General features: G+C 43.7%; 1 protein-coding gene and 1 pseudogene across 1 annotated transcript; both read left to right on the top strand.

Annotated features, from left to right (window-relative positions):
* Positions 1–720: 720 nt before the first annotated feature.
* On the top strand, positions 721–6,575 carry LOC101533755 (HLA class II histocompatibility antigen, DRB1 beta chain-like). The gene is made up of 5 exons (XM_058669814.1): positions 721–869; positions 2,954–3,223; positions 4,997–5,278; positions 5,991–6,118; positions 6,555–6,575. The coding sequence occupies exons 1-5, from the start codon at positions 770–772 to the stop codon at positions 6,573–6,575; spliced, it is 801 nt and encodes a 266-aa protein (XP_058525797.1). The 5' UTR covers positions 721–769.
* Positions 6,576–17,418: 10,843 nt separating this feature from the next.
* Positions 17,419–21,531, top strand: LOC101533514 (HLA class II histocompatibility antigen, DRB1 beta chain-like; annotated as a pseudogene).
* The last annotated feature ends 1,327 nt before the right edge of the window (positions 21,532–22,858 follow it).

The raw sequence follows: 22,858 nt of genomic DNA on the forward strand, positions 1-22,858 counted from the left end.
GAGGTGATGGATGTGTTAGTGAACTTGATTTAATCTCTCCTAATTATATACATATATGAAAACAATGTACACAAAAATAAAAATGTAGAATGAGCTGACGAAGATCAGGGGGTATACTGACAGCTACTTCCTTCCCCCAAAATTAAGTTGCATTTTCTTTGGGAAATGAGCCCCTACTTGTCACCTGCCACACACTGCAGAAGCTGAATAGCATGGTTTGATCCCTTGCAGTCAGTGAAGTTCAGCTTGGCGTTATTCTTAATTTGTAATAATATTGAAATACAGAAGATCAAAGTGACTATGTTTGAACTGTGAGAATCTAAGTAGCCTTCTCATGAATACAGCCTTAAGTTTTGCACACTAGAGACCAGACTGAAGGTCATCTTCCCTGCACCTCTATGTTACTAAACATCACCAAGCAAGAGGCGAAAGCTCTGACAGGGCTCAGTTTGTACCCATATTACGGATCAGCTCAGAGCTGGCTCACAGCTGGGCCCAAGGATGGTGTCACAGCTGCAAATTTCAAGCTCAGCATCACTAAATCAAAACAATCCTTTGAATTTCAGAAGACTTTCACACTGAATTTCTGACCAGCAACCAATGATGCTTTTCATCTTTGATGCTGATTGGTTCTCCAAAGTGTCATTGCTCCACACTGCTGTGAATCAATGAGCATCTTGGTTTCTATGATTTGAGCTGTGTCTGGGTCTGAGCTGTCACTTAGTGAGACTTGCCTGCTCCTAGGCGCCCAGTCCTCTCCTGCTCTGCAATGCTGTGTCTGTGGTTCTTCAGAGGTTCCTGTGTATCAGCTGTGACAGTGACACTGATGGTGCTGAGCTCTGCCCTGGCTTTGGTCAGAGACATCCATTGTAAGTGCATACTTTGGATGCTGGGCTATCATTGAGTGGGGATGGGAGGGAGTAACATCACTATGATCCTGTTTAAAACATGACATTTTCTTCAATGACACCTGTGCTTACCATATATCCTAAATTATTTTCCCAAAAAAGAAATCATATTTGCCCTCTCTGTGAAATCTGCACCAGGGACCTCCTTGCTCAGGTCAATCCTTCCCAGGCCACCTCCAGTTACCTTCTCTAGCCATAAACTGTTTCCTTAGTCTTGAAGACACTCAGAAATAGTCATCTCAAAATAGCAACTCACACAGTCCTTCTGTTGGGTTGTGACATAAGAGGGTTTTCTTAAGTGCTTTACAGGGAACCAAAAGGACTACAAAGGAATCCTTAAAGAAAAGGACTTTTTCAATAATTTATGTATTTTTATTGGAAAGGCATATTGACAAATAGAATGAGGGATTGAGAGAGGAGTCTTCCACCTGCTGGTTTACTCCCTAAATGGCCACAATGTCCGGATTTGAGCTGATCTGACGCCAGAAGACAGGAGTTTCTTCTGGGTCTCTCACATGTGTGCAGGGTCCCAAGGTTTTGGGCCAACCTCCACTGCTTTCCAAGGCTATAAGCAGGGAGCTGGATGGGAACCGGAGCAACTGGTATTACCAGCACCCATCTGGGATGCTGTCTCTGCAGGTTGGAGGATTAGCCACTATGCTGACCCTGAGGAATAAATCTTGTGAGCTCAGCAGGATCCATTATGTTGCTGTTTCTCCTTAGGTGTGATGATGTCAGTGTGAGTTGTCCTCTATCGTCTCCTCTTCCTCTCTGAATTTTGATGTTTATGAAGCTTAGACTCCTGAACTAGAGATGCTCTTCTGAAAGTTGATTGGTGTTCTCTGTCCTATACAAAGTACTCTGGAACAGAAACAATAATCCTTAGAATTTGGAATTTTGTATGTTCTGAGTTATTACCTTCGCTATTACGTTTCAACAATTTGCTTTTATAGGGCCTAAACGGTGATGACTACTATAAATATTGTTTCAGTCAAATGCCTCAAACTTCTGCAGAAATTCCGCATGCTGTACTACTGACAGTGTCAGATCTCACATTTACTTGTCTCACCACAGGATCAACTTTTTACTTTTTTGTTTTAAAAATTTATTTACTTTTATTGGAAAGGCAGTTTTACAGAGAGAAGGAGACACAGCAAGAAAGAATATCTGATGGCTCATTCCCCAAAGGGCTGCAATGGCCAGAGCTCAGCCAGGCCAAAGCTAGGAGCCAGGAGCTTCTTTCTGGTTTACCATGAAGGTGCAGGGGTCCAAGGCTTTGTTTTAGCCTTGACTGCTTTTCTAGGCTATTAGCGGAGAGCTGGGTGGGAAGTGGAGCAGCCGGGACAGGAATTGGTGACCATATGGGATGCTAGCTCTTGGAGACTGAGGATTAGTCAGTTGGGCTAATGTGCCAGTCCCCCGCTTTTAATTTTTAAATGGCTGCATCAGTTTCATTAATAAAAACTAAATTCAAGGTGCACAGACATAGGATGAATTTCTTCACAGATACACATGTATGTGTTATACAAGTATGTCTGTCTGTATAAGCGGAGATGACAGAAGCATGTGTCTTCATGCACACTCTGTGTTTTTGTTCTTTGTTCATCATCTTTGTTGGGCTTTAAGCTTCCAAAGAGAGGTTTATTTTGTTTTTCTTCGGATTCCTAGGGGTGATATAGGTCAGGCTGAGCATGAGGTGGGCTCTAAAGATGTCCCCAGGAGGAAAGACCTATAGCTTCGCACTGAGAGGTGGTAGGATACCTGGTGAGGCAGCAGGAGCAGATGGTGTGGGCCTGGTGCAGCCCTGGTTGGGGGTCTGCAAGGCAGCGAGGAGGCAGAGGTGTATCGCTGCCTGCTGTTTGTACCACCAGCTGAGGAGTGAGACAGGGCATGAGCTGGGAAAGCCAGGGTCCATCGGGGGTGTCCTGGACACTTGTCCCCCCTCAGGGTGCCTCATAAGCGTCTGTCTCCACTCTCCTCCCCGTCAGTCTTTTCCCGCAGGAAGCCAGTGTGACCCTATCCACTGTTTCCCTGTCTCCCTGTAGCTTGTTTCATGCTGCAGATGAAATGTGAGTGTGGCTTCTCGCATGGCGCGCAGCAGGTGCGGTATGTGGAGCGGCATATCTACAACCGGAGGGAGTTTCTGCGCTTCCACAGCGACGTGGGCGAGTTCCAGGCACTGACCGAGCTGGGGCGGCTGGAAGCTGAGGCCTGGAACAAGCAGAAGGACAAACTGGAGGACCGGCGGGCTGCGGTGGACACGTTTTGCAGATACAACTACCTAGCCTTTGAGAGCTTTGCGCTGCAGCGGCAAAGTGAGCATGGGCTGGCTGTGGGTTTGCAACCTTGCCAGTGTCCCTGTCTGCAGGGAGAGGATGGGGGTGAACCTGGGGGTGCTTATTTTAGGTCTAATTATACTGTCATCTTTGCTTTGCTTTCTTAGTGTAAAATCCGGTTTAGCACTATAATTTAACATAGTTAATATTACGATGTGAATAATTTTAATGGAATGTAAGCAGTTACATGGTTTGGTTTGTACATTCATAATACAATTTATCTCGCTTTCCCATGTGATACATACAAAATGCTTCCAAATATACTGGTTCTTGTATTAAAGGCAGGGGAAGAGCACTTTCAGGAGCCCCTACACAACAGAAGTGGAGACAGCTGAAGTCCCTTGTAGGTAGCTTTTGCATATCGCCTCGCCTCATCCTCAGACTTTAAATAACCTTTAGATAATTTTGGACACAGCACAGCATGAATGTGGTGTGAGCGAAAGTTGCACAACATTGTTCAGGGAATTCTGTAATCTTTCAATCCCAATGATCGTCTCCAAGTATCATGCATCCCTAGAGGGTTGAATGCCACTGCAGCCAACTGCACTCTAAAGACTCAAATGCATTTGCAATGTCGATATCTCCTCTAAGCTTTTATTTATATGAAAGAGTTACAGGAGAGATAGGAATAGAAGATGTTCCATTTACATGAAATCCGAGTTACAGAGAGGGTAGAGATAGAAAGAGAGGAAGTTTTTCATCTGCTGGTTCACTTCTTAAATGGCTGCAATGACTGGGACTGGATCAGGTGAAGCCAGGAGTCTGGAGCTCCTTCAGGTTCTCCCAAGTAGGTAGGTGTAGGATCCTAAGTACTGAGGCCACCTTCTGCTGCTTTCCCAAGTGTATTAGTAAGCAGGTGGATGGGAAATGGAGCAGCCGCCAACCAGTGACCTTTGTTACATTAGTTTCTTTTGATGTCTATATTTATTGAACCTTTTCCGCTTCCATTGGCACTTGTTAAAACTGCTCCCAGTTACACATTGTGTTTTAGTTCTGTTCAGGAGGGTTTTTCTACATGTTCTATACATATTCTTCTGCTCTGTCATTATAATACTTTATTGACACTTGATTCAACATTCTCTACAGCGTATAGTTTATATTTTGATTCTATCTGTTATTTGAAATGTAAGAATGTAAAGGTCTGTTTATTGAAATTTATTACATAATTGTTGATAATGATTTATCATCTGTCTTGAATCTACCATTTTATTCTGCTGTGAAAATATTTTGTCTCTTTACAAAAATGCCTTTACTGAGATTGGCTGTGTTTGGGATTGGCCATGGAATAAAAACACATTATTACTGAGGGTCAGACCTACCCTAAACTGTCAGTTTAGAAGAGACAGTTGTAAAAGCCTAAGTTCAGGGCTCGGCAGCATGGCCTAGTGGCTGAGGTCCTTGCCTTGATCCCATATGGCTGCTGGTTCTAATCCCAGCAGCTCCACTTCCTCTCTATCTCTCCTCCTCTCAGTATATCTGACTTTGTAATAAAAATAAAATAAATCTTAAAAAAAAAAAGCCTAAGTTCTAAGAATAGCTGTGCTTGTTGTGTAAAGGAAAGGGGTTGAACAGATGGTTGTGAAATGAGAAGTTTAATGAAAACCTCCTTGGCTCTTTGTACTCTCCTCAGGATTCTTGCCTGAGCCTGGAGCCTGGGTGTAGACAGAGGCAGAAGGAGCCTCCAAGGAGGACTCCTGTGCCTGCCTCCCTGATCCTTCTCCCTCCCTGATCCCTCCTCCCTGTGTCTCCCAGTTGTGCCACAGGTGACCGTGTACCCTGCCAAAACCCAGCCCCTGCAGCACCACAACCTCCTGGTGTGCGCAGTGAGTGGCTTCTACCCAGGCAGCATCCAGGTGCAATGGTTCCGCAATGGGGAGGAAGAGGAGGCTGGGGTGGTGTCCACAGGCCTGATCCGGAATGGAGACTGGACGTTCCAGACCCTGGTGATGCTGGAGACGATTCCTGAGAGTGGAGAGGTTTATAGCTGCCATGTGGAGCACCTGAGTGTGAGCAGCCCAATCATTGTGGAATGGAGTGAGTAGCTTCCTGACCCATGAACCTCCCTGAGCAGGAAGCGACTGTGTTTGTCCCTGAGTGTCAGGCTTCTCCTCTTTCAGCAAACATTTCCATGGGCTTCCTGCTCTTTTTTGTTTCTATATAGATCATCGGGTGAGCACTGTAGCATTGCAGCACCCACTCTCTGAGAAGACAATAATGTGTGGCAGGTGGAAAACTTTTGATATTTTCTGTGATATCACACATATTTGTTACCTTTTGGCCTTGAACCAAGTCCTTGGTCCAGATCCATCTCCAGGGCTGGGTTCCTGTCTAATTCTACTGCTTTTATGCTCACTCAGATCTGAGAAGAGGGACAGGGCAGGCCCTTCCTGACCCACAGGGAGCCAGGTATCACCCCTGCCTTTCATCACCTCTGCCACCTGGACAAGACCCATGATCTTCCCAGGGTCCCATAGTCTGCTGCACCAGCAGGTGTCTTCTTGGGGGTGTTGTATTTCAGGGTGTTAAATGCCTGAGGCTTGTAAAATAGTATGATTTTGATTTTTCCCCTAGAGATGCCTGGTTACTGTTGGCTAACTTCTGTCATTCTCAAAGCTCTGTGTACCCAGGTCTGAGAGTGTTTGATCTTAGACCAAAGTCACTAAACCTAAAAGCTCTAAATCTCATGGTTATGATCAGAGAGGTTGGTTTTGTGTTGAAAATGTCTGACTCTGGCTTCTTCCCTCAGAGGCACAGTCTGCTTCTGCACAGACCAAGATGCTGAGTGGAGTCGGGGGCTTGGTGCTGGGGCTGCTCTTCCAGGGGCTGGGGCTGCTCATCTACTTCAGGAGTCAGAAAGGTGAGGACCTGATCATGGTGAGGACTCTCCTAGACCTACATGGGGAATTAATATGGCTTCTGCTAAGACTGCTTATTTGTAAATCATTCCTCCTGCATAAAGTCTTTGTTTTTGCAATTTCTTGGAAATTTGGAATGCAATCACCATGATTACTGTGTCAAAACCTAATGGATTGTGTTTCATAGAGGTATGGAAAGCTTAATAAGCTTAGAGATAGTTTGGGTCAACATCCTGGGGCCAATAATGGAAGAGCCACTAGGGCTAACTAAAGTGTGTGTGACAGCAGCTTCATTGGTCACAGGTGCTCAGTTTCTGCTCCTGACTTTGATTTGTTGTGTGTGGGATGTAGTTATAGAGAAACATAACATGACAAATCTTTGGTAAGGGATATTATATTTACTGAAATATTTGCCTCCATGACTTAAAAGCATAATTCTTTCCTCTCTTTCCCAGGCTACTCTGGACTTCAGCTAAGAGGTAATGCGCCTTTACTTCCTTCTTGACACAGTTTGTTTACCTTACGCAGATGAGAGATGCTGGGAAGGGTTTGGGGCCATTCATCTGGCCTAGCAGGTAGCAGTGAAACTTCTGTTACTTACTAAAACATGTTGTGTGCTCTGAATTAGCTTTGACTCAGGAAGACTTCAGGAGACTTCATGAGAAGCTGTGATGCCAGCTAGGTCTGAAGCAAGCCTCTCCTCTGTCTTTGCAGGACCCTGAGCTGAGGTGATGTTGGCAGCTCTCCGGGAAGACACTCTGATTCCTCACAATGAAAAAAATTTTTTCTTGGTGACTCTTCTTCCTTCCCACAGAAGGTGGTTCCTTAGTACCTGGCTGCCTCCTGGTTCAGTGACCTACAGAAGAGGTCCTCCTTGATGGCTTTCTCAGCCCCTGCTTTGTGTTGGAATCCTGGTACCCAGAGCAGTGCCCTTCCTGCATTGTTTGCAGCTCTCATTTATAGGCCACCCTTACTACCTCCCCTGCATGGATTTTACCTGGTGTTACATTGCTTTAATGCATTTTTCTTAAATAATGTGAAATATCATCTGTGTCACCATACAACATACAACAATAGTTTTCTTTCCCACAGAATAGATGAAAAAGTCATACATATGTTTAATGCCTTGATTTGTCATTCTATATATACATAAATCAAACTGCCCTGTTGCACACTAGGAATATATACAATTTTTCGCTTGCCAAGTAAAAATAAAAGAAGATAAATTCAGAACTTTAAGAAGGTAAGCTGAATATATGCTGTAGCAGTTTAAACAAATGACAAAAGCTTAGGAAATAAGACAAAAAAATAAATCAAAATTGTTTCTAGGCTCTCTTGTAGATCATCCAGTAACTATAATTGTAAGCCACTATATCGATAAAGAAGACAATAGCCTTCATTAATAATACAGGTGTGGAGAGGAATATTAATTAGCTTTCTGTTAAGTTCCAAAGAGTAACCTCTTGGATAAGAAATGGTTTATTTTTCCTTACAGTTTGAAGACTCCAGTTCAGGATCCAGTGCCCCATAGCTGGCATTTGGTGGAGACTAACCTTGGTGGGATAGGAGTGATAATCATTTGGTGAGTCAGAAAGCAGAGAGAAGCTAGGTGAACTCGGCTCCAATGACCAACCCTCTGTTGAGAATAACCCTTTAAGGTATAACCCCAGGTGTCTAAAGACCTTCCACAAGATTTCCCTCTCAGTTGTCACGATTAGAGAAAATTTCCACCTTTAACTTACCAACCTTTAGTATTAAGATAGTGGGGTTTAAGTATGTGCCTGAGTTTTGTGCAGTCACATCCTATTCAATCCACAATGTCATACCCCTCACAGTCCAAAACTTCTGTTCTTACATACAACATAAAAATCACCCCAGCCACAGAAGTTCCAAAGTCTTAACTCAGTGCTATATTCGTTTCAAAGTCATTGGAGACTCAAGATAAACTCCCTAGGCTGTGAGCCCATGTGATGGAAAACAAGGTACTTACTTTCAGGATTCAGTGATGAGATGGGCAGAGGTGAAGCATTTTGCTTTCAAGCAGGCTAGCAAGCAGAAAGGATTAACAGGAAGAAAGTGAGACTGAAAACCAGCAGGAAGACATTACCTCCTGAGGATCCACATTCAGAGTTCTCCACACACTGTTGGGGGCTGAGTACCTGGTGGTATGGACAGCTTCTGCCCTGCAGCCCGCTGGCTGCCCCCACACTTCTGTTCTCTCTTGGAGCTGACTCTGATGTCTACAACTCTGTTGGTTGTTGCTCATGGGAATGCTGCAGCAGTGTCACCCCCAGATCTCGACATGGTATTGCCCTGCTGGAGGCTCATTGTAGCGACTCCATCCAGAGACATCCCCAGGGTGTCCAATACATCTTTTGAAATCCAGGTTGGACCTTCCACGTCTCCCTAGCTGTGTTGTGGGAAGATGGTTTCTGGCTGTTGCATTGCAGGTTCTTGCCCCTAGGTGAGAGGAGACATCAAAACAGAGGCTTAAAGTGCAGAAATGTGAGCAAGACTTATGGAGAGTGAGAGAGTGAGAGAGAGAAATTTTATATACACTGTATGCACTTGGATGCTGGTGTAGGCAGCCCCATGGAAAGAGCTCCACATCCTGAGGAAAATATATCTGTGGACAGGGAGGGGGAGGAGGAGGAAGAGGAGGAGAGGAAGCACTGTATCTATGAGGGGAGGAATGCCCCCCCTTTTGGTGACTCCCTTTGCTAGGTGGAGGTGGCACCCGAATGGAATATACAAATGAGTTGGAGTTTGTGTGGGGTTCCCTGTGTGTGAGGATGTCCTCTGCGAAACTTTTCATGACGTCTGCATGTGGAGCTCAGTGTACATATGCTGTCCATGGCATCTTTGTCATGCTAGAAGACACATAGGTGCAGCATTGGAAAGTGGGTGTGCTGAGTTTTCACTCAAGGAGCTGGATTTAGGGGTGCAGGCTAAAGGTCGAAACGGTCAGAAATCTCTCAGCTCTTTTGTTCTCTATTTGACTGCCTGCCTATTCCATACAGGCTCTGATGGACTTTAGCTGTGGCTGCTTTCTGAGGCTGCATGTTAATCTCTGTGGCTATCACAGGCTGGCCTGGACACTGCTTGCAGGTTCTCACGGTGGGAGTCTCATGTTGTCACAGCTATGTTTCTGGGGTTCCCTCAGCAGCTCTACTCTCACAGCAGACGAAAGTAAATAAGCCAGCAGATGGAAACTCTCTCCATCTCCTCACCCCCTGCCACCCTGTTTCTCTCTATCTTCATTTCCCTCTCTGTCTATCTACCTTTCAAATAAACAAACCTTAAAAGAAAGACAATGATTTCACTATCAAGCAAATTCAAATTTTATTTCATGCACATTTGATTTCTAGGTTATATCATGTATATTTGTGGAAAGATTATTTTGTAGGAATATGATAAACTTCCACTGGTCTGTTCTGTTTGATTCTGGGGTTCTAGCTTTATTCTTGTTTCATTTCCTTCAATAAAAAAAAATATTTTTCTCATTTCATTTGAGAACTGTGATGTGAAATTATTAAGAAGAGCTAGAATGTATTACAGAAACATTTCAACGAGGATGCTTTCTCTGGTAATGCGATCTAAAGCTTGGTCCCTGTCCCTGGTGCCAAATCAAAATAACAAAGTTTGAAGGCAAATGGGAAGATAAAGTTTAATTTACTGGTAGATAAGAAGTCTCCAAAACTCCTGTTCTTCTGAATAAGAGTGTTTGGGGGTTTTTAAGGAGGCTACGAGGAGGAAGGAGTCAGGAGTAAGCAGCACAACCATTGAGACAAGAGCATGTTGGCCTCTGGCCAGGTGATAAAGGGCTGGCTGGAGTCCCAGTGGTTATTTGGTCCAGTTACATGTTTAGCTCGTGTCTAAGTTCCTCGTTGGCCAGCATTGCTGTTCTCCTCAGGGAATTTTTTTTTTTTTTTAATGGCCAAGTGTGCTTCAGTACTTTCTGTCCTGACCCTGGAATTTCCCTGCCCAGACCTGGAAGTCCCCTAAATTAAACCCTTGGGACAACACAGGTTGTCAAGATATTACGACCTTTAGGGCTGGCTGTACCCTTCCTCAATTCAGTGAGTTAAATTGAGGAGGAAGAAGGGTGAATCTAGGAGATTGGGGCCTAATTCATTCAAGGTACTGTTTGGAGGCTCAGTTTCAGCGATGACAGGAAATCCAATCTAACTGACTTAATTTTTCTTCTACTTAGTATGGTGCACAGCAAATAGAACCACATGGTCCAGATGGAACTTTCTAATTTACCCTGTTACCAGAACAAAGTTAGGCTCTGGTGGGTTGATGCCAGAGAGTCACTACAGAAACACAGTTAATGCAAAGCTTGCATCAGAGTGGCCATGAAGGGGAAGTTCCAAATACATCTGTCCTTCGATATTGCAAACTAGTGAGGATTTGCAGAGAAGAGGTAGCTGGGGAAAGTTAAAATTATGGACCTAATTGACTATTACTCAGGTCTCCATAGGCCGGCACTGTGGCTCAACAGGCTATTCCTTCACCCCGTGGCACTAGCATCCCATATGGTCACTGATTTGCATCCTGGTGCTCCATTTCCCATCCAGCTTCCTGATGGAAAAGTAGCAGGGAAAGTATCTTGGAAAGTGGCAGAGGATGGCTCAACCGGAACCCTGCACCCACGTGGGAGACCCAGGAAATGTTCCTGGCTTCGAATCAACTCAGCTCTGATCATTGCAGTCATCTGGGGAGTGAACCAGTGGGTAGAAGACCTACTCTCTGTCTCTCATCTCTGTAAACTTGCCTTTCAAAAAAAAAAAAAAAAAAAACTTTATTGTGGTCTGCAGGATCTGTTCTGATAATCATCCTGATAACATTGATGGGGGCATTTTCTTCAAGGAGATCTTTCGTATGAAATCTGGAAGAACTCGGTGTTTTGTCATAATTTCTTCTCTTGGATCTGTGGTAAGTACAAGATGAATAGCTAGCTTTTGTAATTAGAGGCTGAAAAGAATAGGAAGTGTTTTGTGTCTATAATTGCCAATGTGAGCTTATTAAAAGGTCAGAATGTAAAAAGGGCAAGAGAAGCTTGTGATTACAATTCCCGTCATGCACAGTTGGCCTGTACTCCTGAGATAATAGAAGGACAAGTGAGATGTGCTGACATGGAAGGCTGTGTGTGTGTGTGTGTGTGTGTGTGCGCGCGCGTGTGTGTGTGTGTGTGTTAGGAAGTGGGGAGGTAGTGGTGCACAGGGGGATAATGAAGGAAAGTGTACCGACTTTTTTTGAAAAGAAAGAAATGCCTGCCAGTGTCAGAGCTGGGCCAGGCAGAAGAAAGAAGTAGGGGATATAGTCTTGCTCTTTTACATGGGTGGGTTCTTGCATTTGGGGGAGTGAACCAATGGACGGGAGAGCTCTGTGTGTTTCTGATCCTTTCTCTATCTATCAAATAAAAAACTCTCATGGTTACAGAACTCAACATGTAACACTTAAAAATAGTTGAAATCCTCACAACAGGATTGAGTTGGTAGAAGAAAGAATTTCTGAATTTGGATCCAAGTCTTTTGAAATAACCCATTTAGAATTAAAAAAAAAATTAAAGAATAAAAAGTCCTTAAAATATCGGTGTTCTAAAGGAAATTAGAGAAAAAAGGCTGAACTTTCTCTCAGTGAAATAATTAGAAAAAACTTCTAAAATTTGGGAATGATTATGGACATGCAGTGTAGAAAGTCTAAGTGACCCCAACAGATTCCATCGAAAAGGATCCTCTTTGAGGCATCATGCCCCCCCCCCAAAAAAAAGAAAAAAGGAAAAGCAAATACACAATCACACACAAAGACAGGAAGGGAATCTTTAAAATAGCAAGAGAAATGTCAAGTCATCTGTTAGGGGATGTCTGCCATGTGGATGCACACTCTTTCAACAAACCTTGCAAGGTAAGAAGGAATGAGATACAATATTCAAAGTCTGAAAGAAAAAACTTTCCAGTTGAGATGCTATGAACAGTAAAGCAGTCTTTCAGAAACGAAGGAGAAACAGGATTTTCCACAGCAAGCCAAGCTTAAGGAATACCTCCCCTCCAGACTGGCCACACAAGGAATGTTTATGCTATGGAACACTGCTCAGCTATAAAAAGAATGAAACCTTGTCTTCTGCACCAAATGAATCCAATAAGAGACCATTATGCCTACTGAAAGAAATAAGCCAGGCATGGCGTGGTAGTCTAGCGGTTAAAGTCCCTGCCTTGAACGTGCTGAGATCCCCTATGGGTCCTGGCTCTAATCCCGGTAGCCCCACTTTCTATCCAACAACCTGCTTGTGGCCTGGGAAAGCAGTCAAGGGCAGCCCAAAGCCTTGGGACACTCCATCTGCGTGGGAGACCTGGAGGAAGTTCCTGGCTCCTGGCTTCAGATCAGTGCAGCACTGGCCATTGCGGTCACTTGGGGAGTGAATCATGGGACAGATCTTCCTCTGTCTCTTCTCTCTGTATATCTGACTTTGTGATAAAAATAAAATAAATCTTTAAAAAAGAAGAAAGAAAGAAGGCAGCTTCCCAAAGAAAAATATCATGTTTTCTTTGCTCTGTGATAACTAATACACAGAGTGTAAAAATATGTAAGCTCTATGAGTGAGACTGACTTCCTGGGATTTAGTTGTTTGCAGTTCTGGTCTATAGTCCTGAAGAGTGATAGTTTTTTTCTACTTGATATGTGTTGGTATCTTAATGGAGTGTTAAGCCTGTGACTGCAAAGTGAAATGAAAATATGCCATAGTAAAAAGCAGGAGAGTGGGTGGAGACTATGGGAAAGAGAGAGGATAGAGTGGAAAGTATTGCTATGTTTTCAGATCTGTATCATGAGATATATGAAATTTCTTCACTTTAAATAAAATAAAAAATCTTGATGATTAAATATTGTATCCATTAAAGTTTCTTGGACTAAGAAAAAAGTGAAATAACTACTACCATGAAGACATTGGAAAGCAGAAATCTCAACTCTGAGCAGGTACATCAAAGAAAAGAAAGACATAATAACACATTTTCTTCTGGATTTTATTTGCTACATAGTTAGTAAAGGGATTTTTCACCTGTGCCAATTAGGGCTACAGTTCTTAATTTCTGTTTCTTTTACTCATTGGATCTTCACATCAGATATGCTAGTTTCTCAAAATGATTTGGAAAACATTTGATCCTCCTTTATTTCCTGGAAAAATATACTGTGCTCTTATTTCTTACTTAAATATTTAGCATAATTTACCAGTGATTTTAGTTATGTGTAGAATAGTTCTAAAATAAATTTAATTTTCTAAATATTTCTTCTAAATATTTTTCTTTCTAATGTGTCCTTTGAATTTGTTTTTCAAGAAGGACATGTCACATAATTTGCTCAAAGACTTGGCATGAAAGAAGTTTTTTTTTTGGCATGAAATAATTTAACGCCCTTAGAAAAGTAAAAATAGAACTATCCTGTGATTGGCAATTTCAGTAATGGGTACAAATTTGGTTTTTCTGGAATGGATGATAGAGGTGACAAGCTGTGGGGCAGAATTAATGGCCAAGATTTTGAAAGCAAGTTTCTGATCAGATGACCCTTAGTAAAGGCTTGTGAACTGAGATGGTGTGGGTTCGAGGAGACTTGGAATTTTTCTTCTTCCTTCAGGGTTATCGCTTGCAGCACTGAGGGAGAGACAAAGAAGTCACCAGCAGATAGGTCTGAGGAGAGCTGCTCCTCTGTCAGCTGCTCCTCCTGCAGGCCTCTGTAAAATGAAGCGTTTTTCTTAGAAGACTTGGGGAAGGCTTCGGACATGACCCTAAATTCACTCTGTATGTGCTGGCAGGCCTCTTCTTCAGGCACCTGGCCAGTGCCGGAGAATAAAGTCAGGATGTTCTTAGAAAAAGGTAAGACGCTGGCGCACATCCCCGCCCGGCTCCTTGGCCCGGACCCGGGCGAGGTCACACCACCAGCTGAGTTATGTAAACTTTCGGCGTTGAGCCACCTTTGTCCGAATTAGCCTAAAAACCCCTCAGCCGCGCAGTAGGAGAGCCCTCTCCTCTCTCCCGGGAGCCTGTCGCGGTTGCAGAGACTGACTGAAACGACCCCGTGATGCCGAGGGGGATGATGTGCTGAGTTCTCCCCTTCACTCCGGTGATGTACGGTATGCCTGAGAATCTTTGCTCTCGCTTCTCTGCATTTACTTTTCGCCATTCTGTTGTCTTTGATGTTTAATAAACATTTAAATTTACAAGTACTGCAACGGTTCGTGGACGTTTCTTCTCTAACGAATCCGACCCTCAAAACATTAAAGACCGTGCACGGCTCCAGCCAAAACTATATTGCTGGAACAGCCTCCTGGGCTGGAGGGAGACAGCAATGTTCAGGGAACAGACTGTTCTTCACATCAGGAGATGCTGGGGGTGGCTCATACTCTTCCCCAGAGTGTTTCTTCAGAACCTGGGTCCCTCCTGATTCAGCGACCTACAGACATGTCCTCCTTGGCTGTCTCCTTGGCTGCTGCCTGGGCCTGGAAGTCCTAACACTGATGCCAGTGGCTTCTCCACGTGGTTTTCAGCCTTTGCCTGCATTCAACCCTCACTATAGCTCCTGAGTTGATTCTCACTTGGTGCGATGAGATTTTAATGCGTTTGTCTCAAGTACATGTGAAGGGAACAATCTCCTTCATACAGCTACAAGAAAACAATATTTAGAAATAAGGGGAGTTTATATCTCAACGCAGTAAATGGTTTTCATTCAAATACACTAAGTGTTGAAATGATATCTATAGTAAATAGCTTAGGCACTCCACGATGTTTATAAACATCAAACAATTGTGTTGTATACCTTCAATATGTGAAATTTTTTACCTAGAATTTATTTGACCCAGTGTAAAACATTTTACTGCTGTAGTTATAAGTGAGAATATCATTCCAGATTCCATACACTATTTTTAAGCATTGGTTACAGAAGAAAGCAAGCATATTAAGAAGATGGAGAATTCTACACTTGATCTTAGCCAAAAGGCCGAGAAGTGATAAGATGGAGAATTCTATTACTGTGTATCATTTGAGGAGTCAATGTCAACTGAAAGATGAATTAATAAATTAAAAATTCAGAAGTAGCAAATAATGGTTTGAATATAGCAGTATCAAGACATCTTGCATTTCACATTGACTTACACTCAAAGTTTATTTTGTTCATAATTACTTTTAATATGTTATGCATTGGGCTGGTGCTGTAGTGTAGTGGGTAAAACTTACTGCCTGTGGTGCCATAGAGACACTGGTTCAAGTCCTGGTTGCCCCACTTCTGATGCAGTTCTGGGCTAATGCATCTGGAAAAGCAGTGGAAGATGGTCTAAATGCTTGGACTGCGGCATTCACATGGGAGACTAGGAAGAAGCTCCTGGCTTCTGACTTTGAAGAAGTACATCTCTGGTCATTGTGGCCATTTGGGAAGTGAAGAAGTAGACAGAGGAACTCTCTCTCTCTCCCTCCCTTTCTCTGTAACTCTTTCAAATAAATTAATAAACCTTAAAAACAAATATATTTTAAATTATTTGTGGAATGCAGATTACCCTACAGGAAAATAATAAACTCATAGTCATGTCTACTGGTTGATTCCAGGGTTACAAGTTAACTCATGCTTTGTTTCCTGAAATGAAAAAAAAAATTTGTCACATTTAATTTGAAACATGGTATGAATTAGAAGACTTCTAATGCATGGTAGTATATTGCAAAAGGGGATTCTTCCTCTGCTAACAATTTAGGAAACTCAACCGGATTTTTTTTCTTTAACTGATTGTGATGTATGGCTAAATTGGGTATCTGCAAGTTAGTTAATTTAGCTGGCAATGGCATCATCAATGATCCTGGGACTGTCTAGTTCATCTTCGATCTGCATGGCAGAGCAAGAAGGAAGACACCTGTAAGTAGTTTCAGGTTTCAGATTTTCTCACAGCTGCTCTGACGGTTAGAGAAAACCAGCTGCTTCTGGGTGCAACTGAACTTTTCTTAATGTTTCCAGTTGACCCATTTCCTCAGGCATTGGAAGGAGCCAGGGTTACACTGGAAGGCTCCGGCAGAGTGTTCAGTCCTTGTAGAAGGAGCCTGAAGCACATGGGCATAAGGGGGGAGAAAAATCATAACTTGGTTTTTTTTCAAAGGCAGTAATGGTGGGTGAGGTAAGAGAATAATTTTAGAAGGGGAAATGACAGTTTATGATACTAATAATATGTTGATATATGTAATTTCCTTCTGATACCCTATGGGTTTTTGACAGGCATGCCTACTTCAACACTGTTGAAACAAACTTTAGACATAAAAAGTGAAACACTTGTAGAAAATGTCACTTATGTTACTTTTATCATCATTATAATTATGTCCTAGTGCCCATTGCCTAACTAGACTGTTTCCTTTGCTGTTGTTGAGTTGTTTATAGATCTTGGATTTTAATCCTTTATCAGTTGTGTAGCATGCAACTATTTCCTCCCATTTTGTCAGCTGTCTCTTCACTTTGTTGAATGCAATTTAGAAGCTTCTTAGTTCGATGTAATCCTATTGGTCTCAGCCAAACACCATTGTTGTTGAAGAGGCTGTCCTTTCTTTTGGGAGTGATTTTAGCTCATCTGTCAAAGACTAGTTGTGGGAGACTTTGATTGTATTTCTGATTTCAACTTCAGTCTCAGACCAGTCTCAGGTGTTGCTGACATTTGAGAAGTGAATCTGCTTACATTCTCTGTATCTCCATCTCTCTATCTCTGCATTCTGTCTTTCTTCATCTCTGTCAAATAAATAGGCAATATTTTCAAAAATGCACTGCTTAAATATTACATAGCTTACATTTTTATTCAGGATCTATTCAGTTCCAGGATAACTCCAACCCAGCACACAGCTAGCAATGGTCCCCACACCATCAGTCCTATAAAAGAAAAACAATTGCGTTCAATGTCCTCAGTGTGAAAGCTGTCAAGCAAGGACTCATATTTAACTTGATTCAATCTGCAGTGCACTCTTTTAGTTAGCAATTCATTACTTTAAAGTACTTAAGTGAGCAACTTAGGAAGAAAGAAGGTTTATTTAAATGACTAAACTGAGACAATATTATTAGTGAATGAATTGGAAAGTTTCAGAAGAGGATCTTCATGCTGAATCTCTGGCCAGCAAATGATGATGCAGCTCATTTGTGATACTGATTGATTCTTCAGCATTGAGGTTATACAATACAGAAACAAAGAAATGAGTGTCTTGATTGCTAGAATGTGTGATTTATGTGGACTTGCCTGCTCCTTCGATACAGGGTCCTTTCCTTGTCTCCTTGTCTCTGTGTCTGTGGTTACCTGGAGCCTCCTGCATGGCAGCTGTCACAGAGATACTGGTGATGTTGAGCCCTCTCTTAGCATTGGCCGTGGATCCCCAACATAAGTGAATACCTTGGGTTCTGAGCTGTTTTGGGGATGAAAGAAGGAAGGGAGTTAATGCCAATGTCTCCAGACAATATTGGGGAACTCAGTGATGGGGGAGGGAGAGGATTTGAGGAACAGGTAAGGGAAATCCCAGAGCCTATGGAACTGTATCGTAAAATGACAACAACAAAATCAAAAGAATTTGAAGGAACTCAAGGAGACCCCATGTTATGTTCTCAGCAGAATCTGTGGGGTTGGTATCTCTCACATCACACTGATGTGTTGATGCGTCCCAAGTCTTCTTCCATTGTCTTCTTTCTTTTCTTCCTGAACTCTGTGCTTTCAAAACCTGTATCCCCATAGCTGCAGTTCTCTTTCAGAAGCTCGCATTAGTGATCTCTCCTCTCTTGCTGTGGGGGCCCTGGAGCTGAAGCAGAGATTCCTGGAGCTGGAAATTCTTCTAGAGATAAAGTGCATTTATGGGTTGTTTGTGGGTTTTCACTGAGTAGACTTCCAACTTAATGACTATTTACAGAGCCAATGCTGGAGATGACTGTATTTTCCTCAGTAACAGTCACGTCTGTGATGCAATCCTGTGCCCCCACATTTGTGACACAAATCGATGAACTTACAATGGTGATACGATCCTGTGTTCCCACAGCTCATTTCACCCTGCAGGCTAAAGGTGTGTGTCATTTCTTAAATGGAACACAGAAGGTGCAGTTCCTTGCCAGATTCATCTACAACCAGTAAGAGTATGTTCACTTTGAAAGCAACATGGGCAAGTTCCTGGCCATCACGGAACTGGGTCACGTTGATGCCAAGGCCTGGAACCAGCAGAAGAACTTACTGGACAAGTATCGAGCCAGGTAGACGTGTACTGTAGACACAACTACCACGGTTTTGAATGCATCACGGTGTCACGGCAAGGTGGGCAGGGTGGAGTGGTATTGGGGATGGGCAAGGAACTGGTAAGACTGGGCACTATGGTAAGGAACTGGTAAGTTGTATGGGCACTATGAACCTGCAGTGTGCTTGCAGAGTGGGCTTCTGTCAAGGCCTGAGGTGAGACAGGAGGTGTGGTCAGGTGATGGTATCCTCCCTACAAATGTAGGTGGAGGGTTGGATGCTGGAGGCTTGAGATGTGTGGAGGAGAGAAGTGAAGATCAGGTAGGTGGTGGGGAAAGTCTTCAAGCCTTCCTGAAACTGAGCATCTTGTCCTCAAGCCTATGATGAGGACTTTGTTAGGCCCCTCAAAGGGCAGTTCCTGTCTGCCCCTTGATTACCTGTTACAACATTTCACGAGGTTTCCTCACAAAATTCAGGCAGTGGTACAAGGGTGAGGTTCTCCTTTAAGAATGAGAATCGCTGAGATCAGGATTGGAGGATCACCTTTACAGTGAGGAATATCTGGTCTTCCCATGGACTCCAGGCTGGCCTGAGCCTGGGTGTGGGTCTCCTATCACAGACCTAGCAAAAGCAGACCTTGTGCAGGTGGACCAAGCCAAGAACCACTGATCACACTGGTCAACTACCTCCCATCGGTTAGGCTCACAATCCCTAATCCCTGGGTGAGCTCAGCATTAGGGAAATTGCAGAGAGAAGTAGCCTTTCCAAAGTAGCCTCAGTGGTTGGAGTTGGACCATGCTAAAGCCATGAGCTAGGACTCCATCTTAGTCTCCCACATGGGTAGCAGGCACCCAAGCACTTGAGCCATTTCCTACTGCTTCCCCAGTCACAGTAACAGGGAGCTGGTGCAAAAACGGAATAGCTAGGACCCGTGCTCTGATATGGAATGCCAACATCATGGGCAGCAGCTTAACTTGAGGCACCACAACACCTGTCCTATAAACATTCTTCCAGCCTGCTTTGGGGGTGGGAATGGGTTGGGAGTGGGGCGGCATTTATGACTTTCCTTGGCAATCCTGTGGGAGGTGGGTAGGGAGATGGAGGAGTTCATGCAGGGGGCTGGAGGTGGAGGACACTGGCTGAGGTGGTACCCTAGGTATGTCAGTGAAGAAAATTTCAACTGTCTGAATGAAGGGAAGGATTAAGGGAGGAAAGATGAGCGATGTCAAGGGTTTGTAATAACGAGGAGGCTGCTTTCACACACTGTCCTCAGTGTGCAGCCTTCTCCTGGAAAGTCCTGAGGAGAAAGTGTGTGTGTGCCCTGCAGGAGTGCTGCATTGAGAGGAAATGGCTAAGTAACTCCCCAGGGGCTGGGAGGAGGTGGGGATTTGAGGAGTTGAGAGCAGCAGAGGCCTTTTCATATGTAAATTTCCTTTCCCCAGTTCACTGTATGTACTTTTACTAGTAGAAATGCCCATGGATTTAGCATTTTCAGACACAACTAATTAATACTTTAATATACAGATAGGGTATCAGTAGTACCTAGTTACTACTTTGTACAGTTGTGACACAATTAGCCTCATACTTCTCTTTGTTGGGACTTTTTTCACTATCGCAAGCACTGAGTTGGAAATTTAGAGCTCTTTTCTGTTTTCTGTTTGTATTGTCATATATAGTTATTATGCATTTCTCATCTCTTTCAGCCACCTGGTTGGCTTTGAGAGAGGCCTGCCTGAGCATGGAGCCTGGGTATGGACAGAGGCAGAAGGAGCCCCCAAAGAGGACTCCTGTGCCCGCCTCCCTGATCCCTTCTCCCTGTGTCTTCCAGTTGTGCCACAGGTGACCTTGTACCCTGCCAAGACACAGCCCCTGCAGCACCACAACCTCCTGGTGTGCGCAGTCAATGGTTTCTATCCGGGCAGCATCCAAGTGCAATGGTTCCTCAATGGAGAGGAAGAGGAGGCTGGGGTGGTGTCCACAGGCCTGATCTGGAATGGAGACTGGACGTTCCAGACCCTGGTGATGCTGGAGATGGTTCCTGAGAGTGGAGAGGTTTATAGCTGCCATATGGAGCACCCGAGTGTGAGCAGTCCAATCATTGTGGAATGGAGTGAGTACCTTCCTGACCCATGAACCTCCTCACCAGGAAGGGACTCTGCTTGTCCCTGAGTGTCAGGCTTCTTCTCTCCCTTATGCATTAGTCAGCTTTTCATTATTCTAAATACTCAAGAGGGGGTCCTTGGGACGAAGAAAGCTTATTTGGAGGTGACAATTTGGAGGTCACAGCTCAGGACTGGGTGACCCCATAGTCCAACATCTGGTGGAGGTTGGCAATAGGGGAGTGGCTGTCTCAGGGACAATCACATGGTTAGCCGGGAAGCAGAAACAGGAGCCAAACTGAAGCAATCCTCCTATAAGAGCTGTTTTCTCAAGACATGCCTGCAATGACTTAAGGACCTCCCACTATCCACACTGCTCAGATCATAATTAGATCAAGTTTTCACTCTTACATCAACACTTAGCATTAAAGCTTTAGAAATTCAGTATTGTCGTGAATTTGGGGACTCAATTTCTCTTCAATCCATAGCACCTTGTGAACTTTTTAGTTAGCGCCCATGCCTCAGACAGGTGAATTATTCCTGGCCACAGAAAGAGGCTATGCTATGCTGGGCTTCCATGATGGCCCAGACTATGGTCACTCCTACCTTTCTGTACTTCAGAGCTTGACCTTGGTGCTAGGCTTGTATTTCTACTGTTGTTTCTCTGGGTTTACTGTCATTGAAAAGAGGAGCCACACAGAGTCTTCCTCACATGAGAAGTCTAGTTTCCGCTCTACCTTTCATGAACTTGTTCATCCTGGACTAACCACTTAACTGTCACAGGATCAAGAATTGTCACATATGAAATGCTATTTTGGGTTTGTGATGTTTAAATGCATTCAGTCAGAGACTTCTGGCTACTCAATGTAAATTAAAGGTCTTTCTAGAAATGGCCAGGTCTTTCAAGGCAGAGTTACTCCCTTAGGCTCATGATTCTCAATATCAGGATGTGAATGAGAACATGTAAAATTGGGGTACACTAATCAAATTTGGCTTCTTCGCTCGGGGGTGCAGTCTGGATCCGCACAGACCAAGATGCTGAGTGGAGTCGGGGGATTGGTGCTGAGGCTGCTCTTCCAGGAGCTGGGGCTGTTCATCTACTTCAGGAGCTAGAAAGGTGAGAGTCTGTTGGGAGCTGAGATCTCCATAGACTTTCCTGGAGGGGAAATCAGGTTTTGCTCACATTCATTGTGTGTATAGAGAGATCCCACATAAGCTCTTCTGTCCTAGTTGATCTCTGCTTTCTAGTGTTGGAATCAACCCTCCATGATCTTAAAGCCCATTTGGTAATGACTTGTAGAGATAACAGAGAGACTAACAAGCATAGAGATCTTCAGTAGGAACCTGGAACCAGTTGGTGAAGAGCCATTTGAGCTTGTGAAATCCTACAAGATTGTGTGACAGATGCATCGTGGGTCACAGGCTCCAGGGTCTCTGTGTCTGCTCACTTTCTGCCCTGGCTGGTAGAGACTGTGGCAGTAGAAAAAGCTCAGATGAGCGATTTGGGGTTGGAGAGGTTTGCCTCCATTCTCTTAAGGATCTGTTTGCCTTCCCTTTCCCAGGATATTCTGGACTTTGATTAGCAGGTTCCTTTGTACCTGCTGTGGAGCCATATCTGGTTCCTTAGAATATCCGGTGGAGGTGATAAGGAGGAGACAGATATCATGGCAAAAATCTGAATGCAGATTTCCAATAAGGCAGTTCATACTAAAAGCACTTCTTCCTTTTTAATAAGATAGAATGGTCTCTAAGTGACTTCAGACTTTGTTCTTATTGCTGTATTGTCACTCAAAATGAGGGTGGAGAATCCGTAATCCCAGCCAGGTCTGAAAACAGCCTCTGCTTGTCCCCTGCAGGACTCCTGAGCTGAAGTGAAGAAGGTGGCACTCAGGGAAGATGCTATGACACTGGCTCCTCACTGTGGAAAGGTTTTCTGGGTGACGCTTCTTGCTCCCCACAGAAAGCAGCTCTCATGGACCTGGCCTCCTCCTGGTGCAGTGACTCTGAAGGGCACATTCTTGCTGCTGGCCTGCTCAGCCCCTACTTTGGCTGGAAGTCCCGATGTTGATGGTAGTGACTTCTCTGCAATGTTTTCAACTCTCATTTGTGTTTGACCTTTCCTGTCTCCCCTGCATGGGGGCTCACCTGTGGTACATTTATTGTATTTCTCTCCAATGCATGTGGAGCGAACAATCATTGGCTTTATGCAGCTGCAAGGAAAATAAGCAGAAAAATAGTGGCTTTCATTCATATGTGACAAAATTGTGATATGCATACGCTAAGCCATTCTGAATGTGTACATGGATCAAAATATCATGCCACATATATATAAACTGACATAGATATTAAAAATAATGTTTAATCACTGTGTAGAAACACAATGTGTAAAAACTAAGCAAATTTGCAATAAATTTAATTAAAAAATATAAGGGAAACAAGC

This window comes from Ochotona princeps, chromosome 1, assembly GCF_030435755.1.
Source record: "Ochotona princeps isolate mOchPri1 chromosome 1, mOchPri1.hap1, whole genome shotgun sequence".
Taxonomy (NCBI): Eukaryota; Metazoa; Chordata; class Mammalia; order Lagomorpha; family Ochotonidae; genus Ochotona; species Ochotona princeps.

Coding starts and splice junctions, on each gene's coding strand:
- LOC101533755 (XM_058669814.1), top strand. CDS start 770: ATGCTGTGTCTGTGGTTCTTCAGAGGTTCCTGTGTATCAGCTGTGACA. Junction 870..2,953: donor TTTGGTCAGAGACATCCATT/GTAAGTGCATAC, acceptor GTCTCCCTGTAG/CTTGTTTCATGCTGCAGATG. Junction 6,119..6,554: donor AAGGTGAGGACCTGATCATG/GTGAGGACTCTC, acceptor TCTCTTTCCCAG/GCTACTCTGGACTTCAGCTA.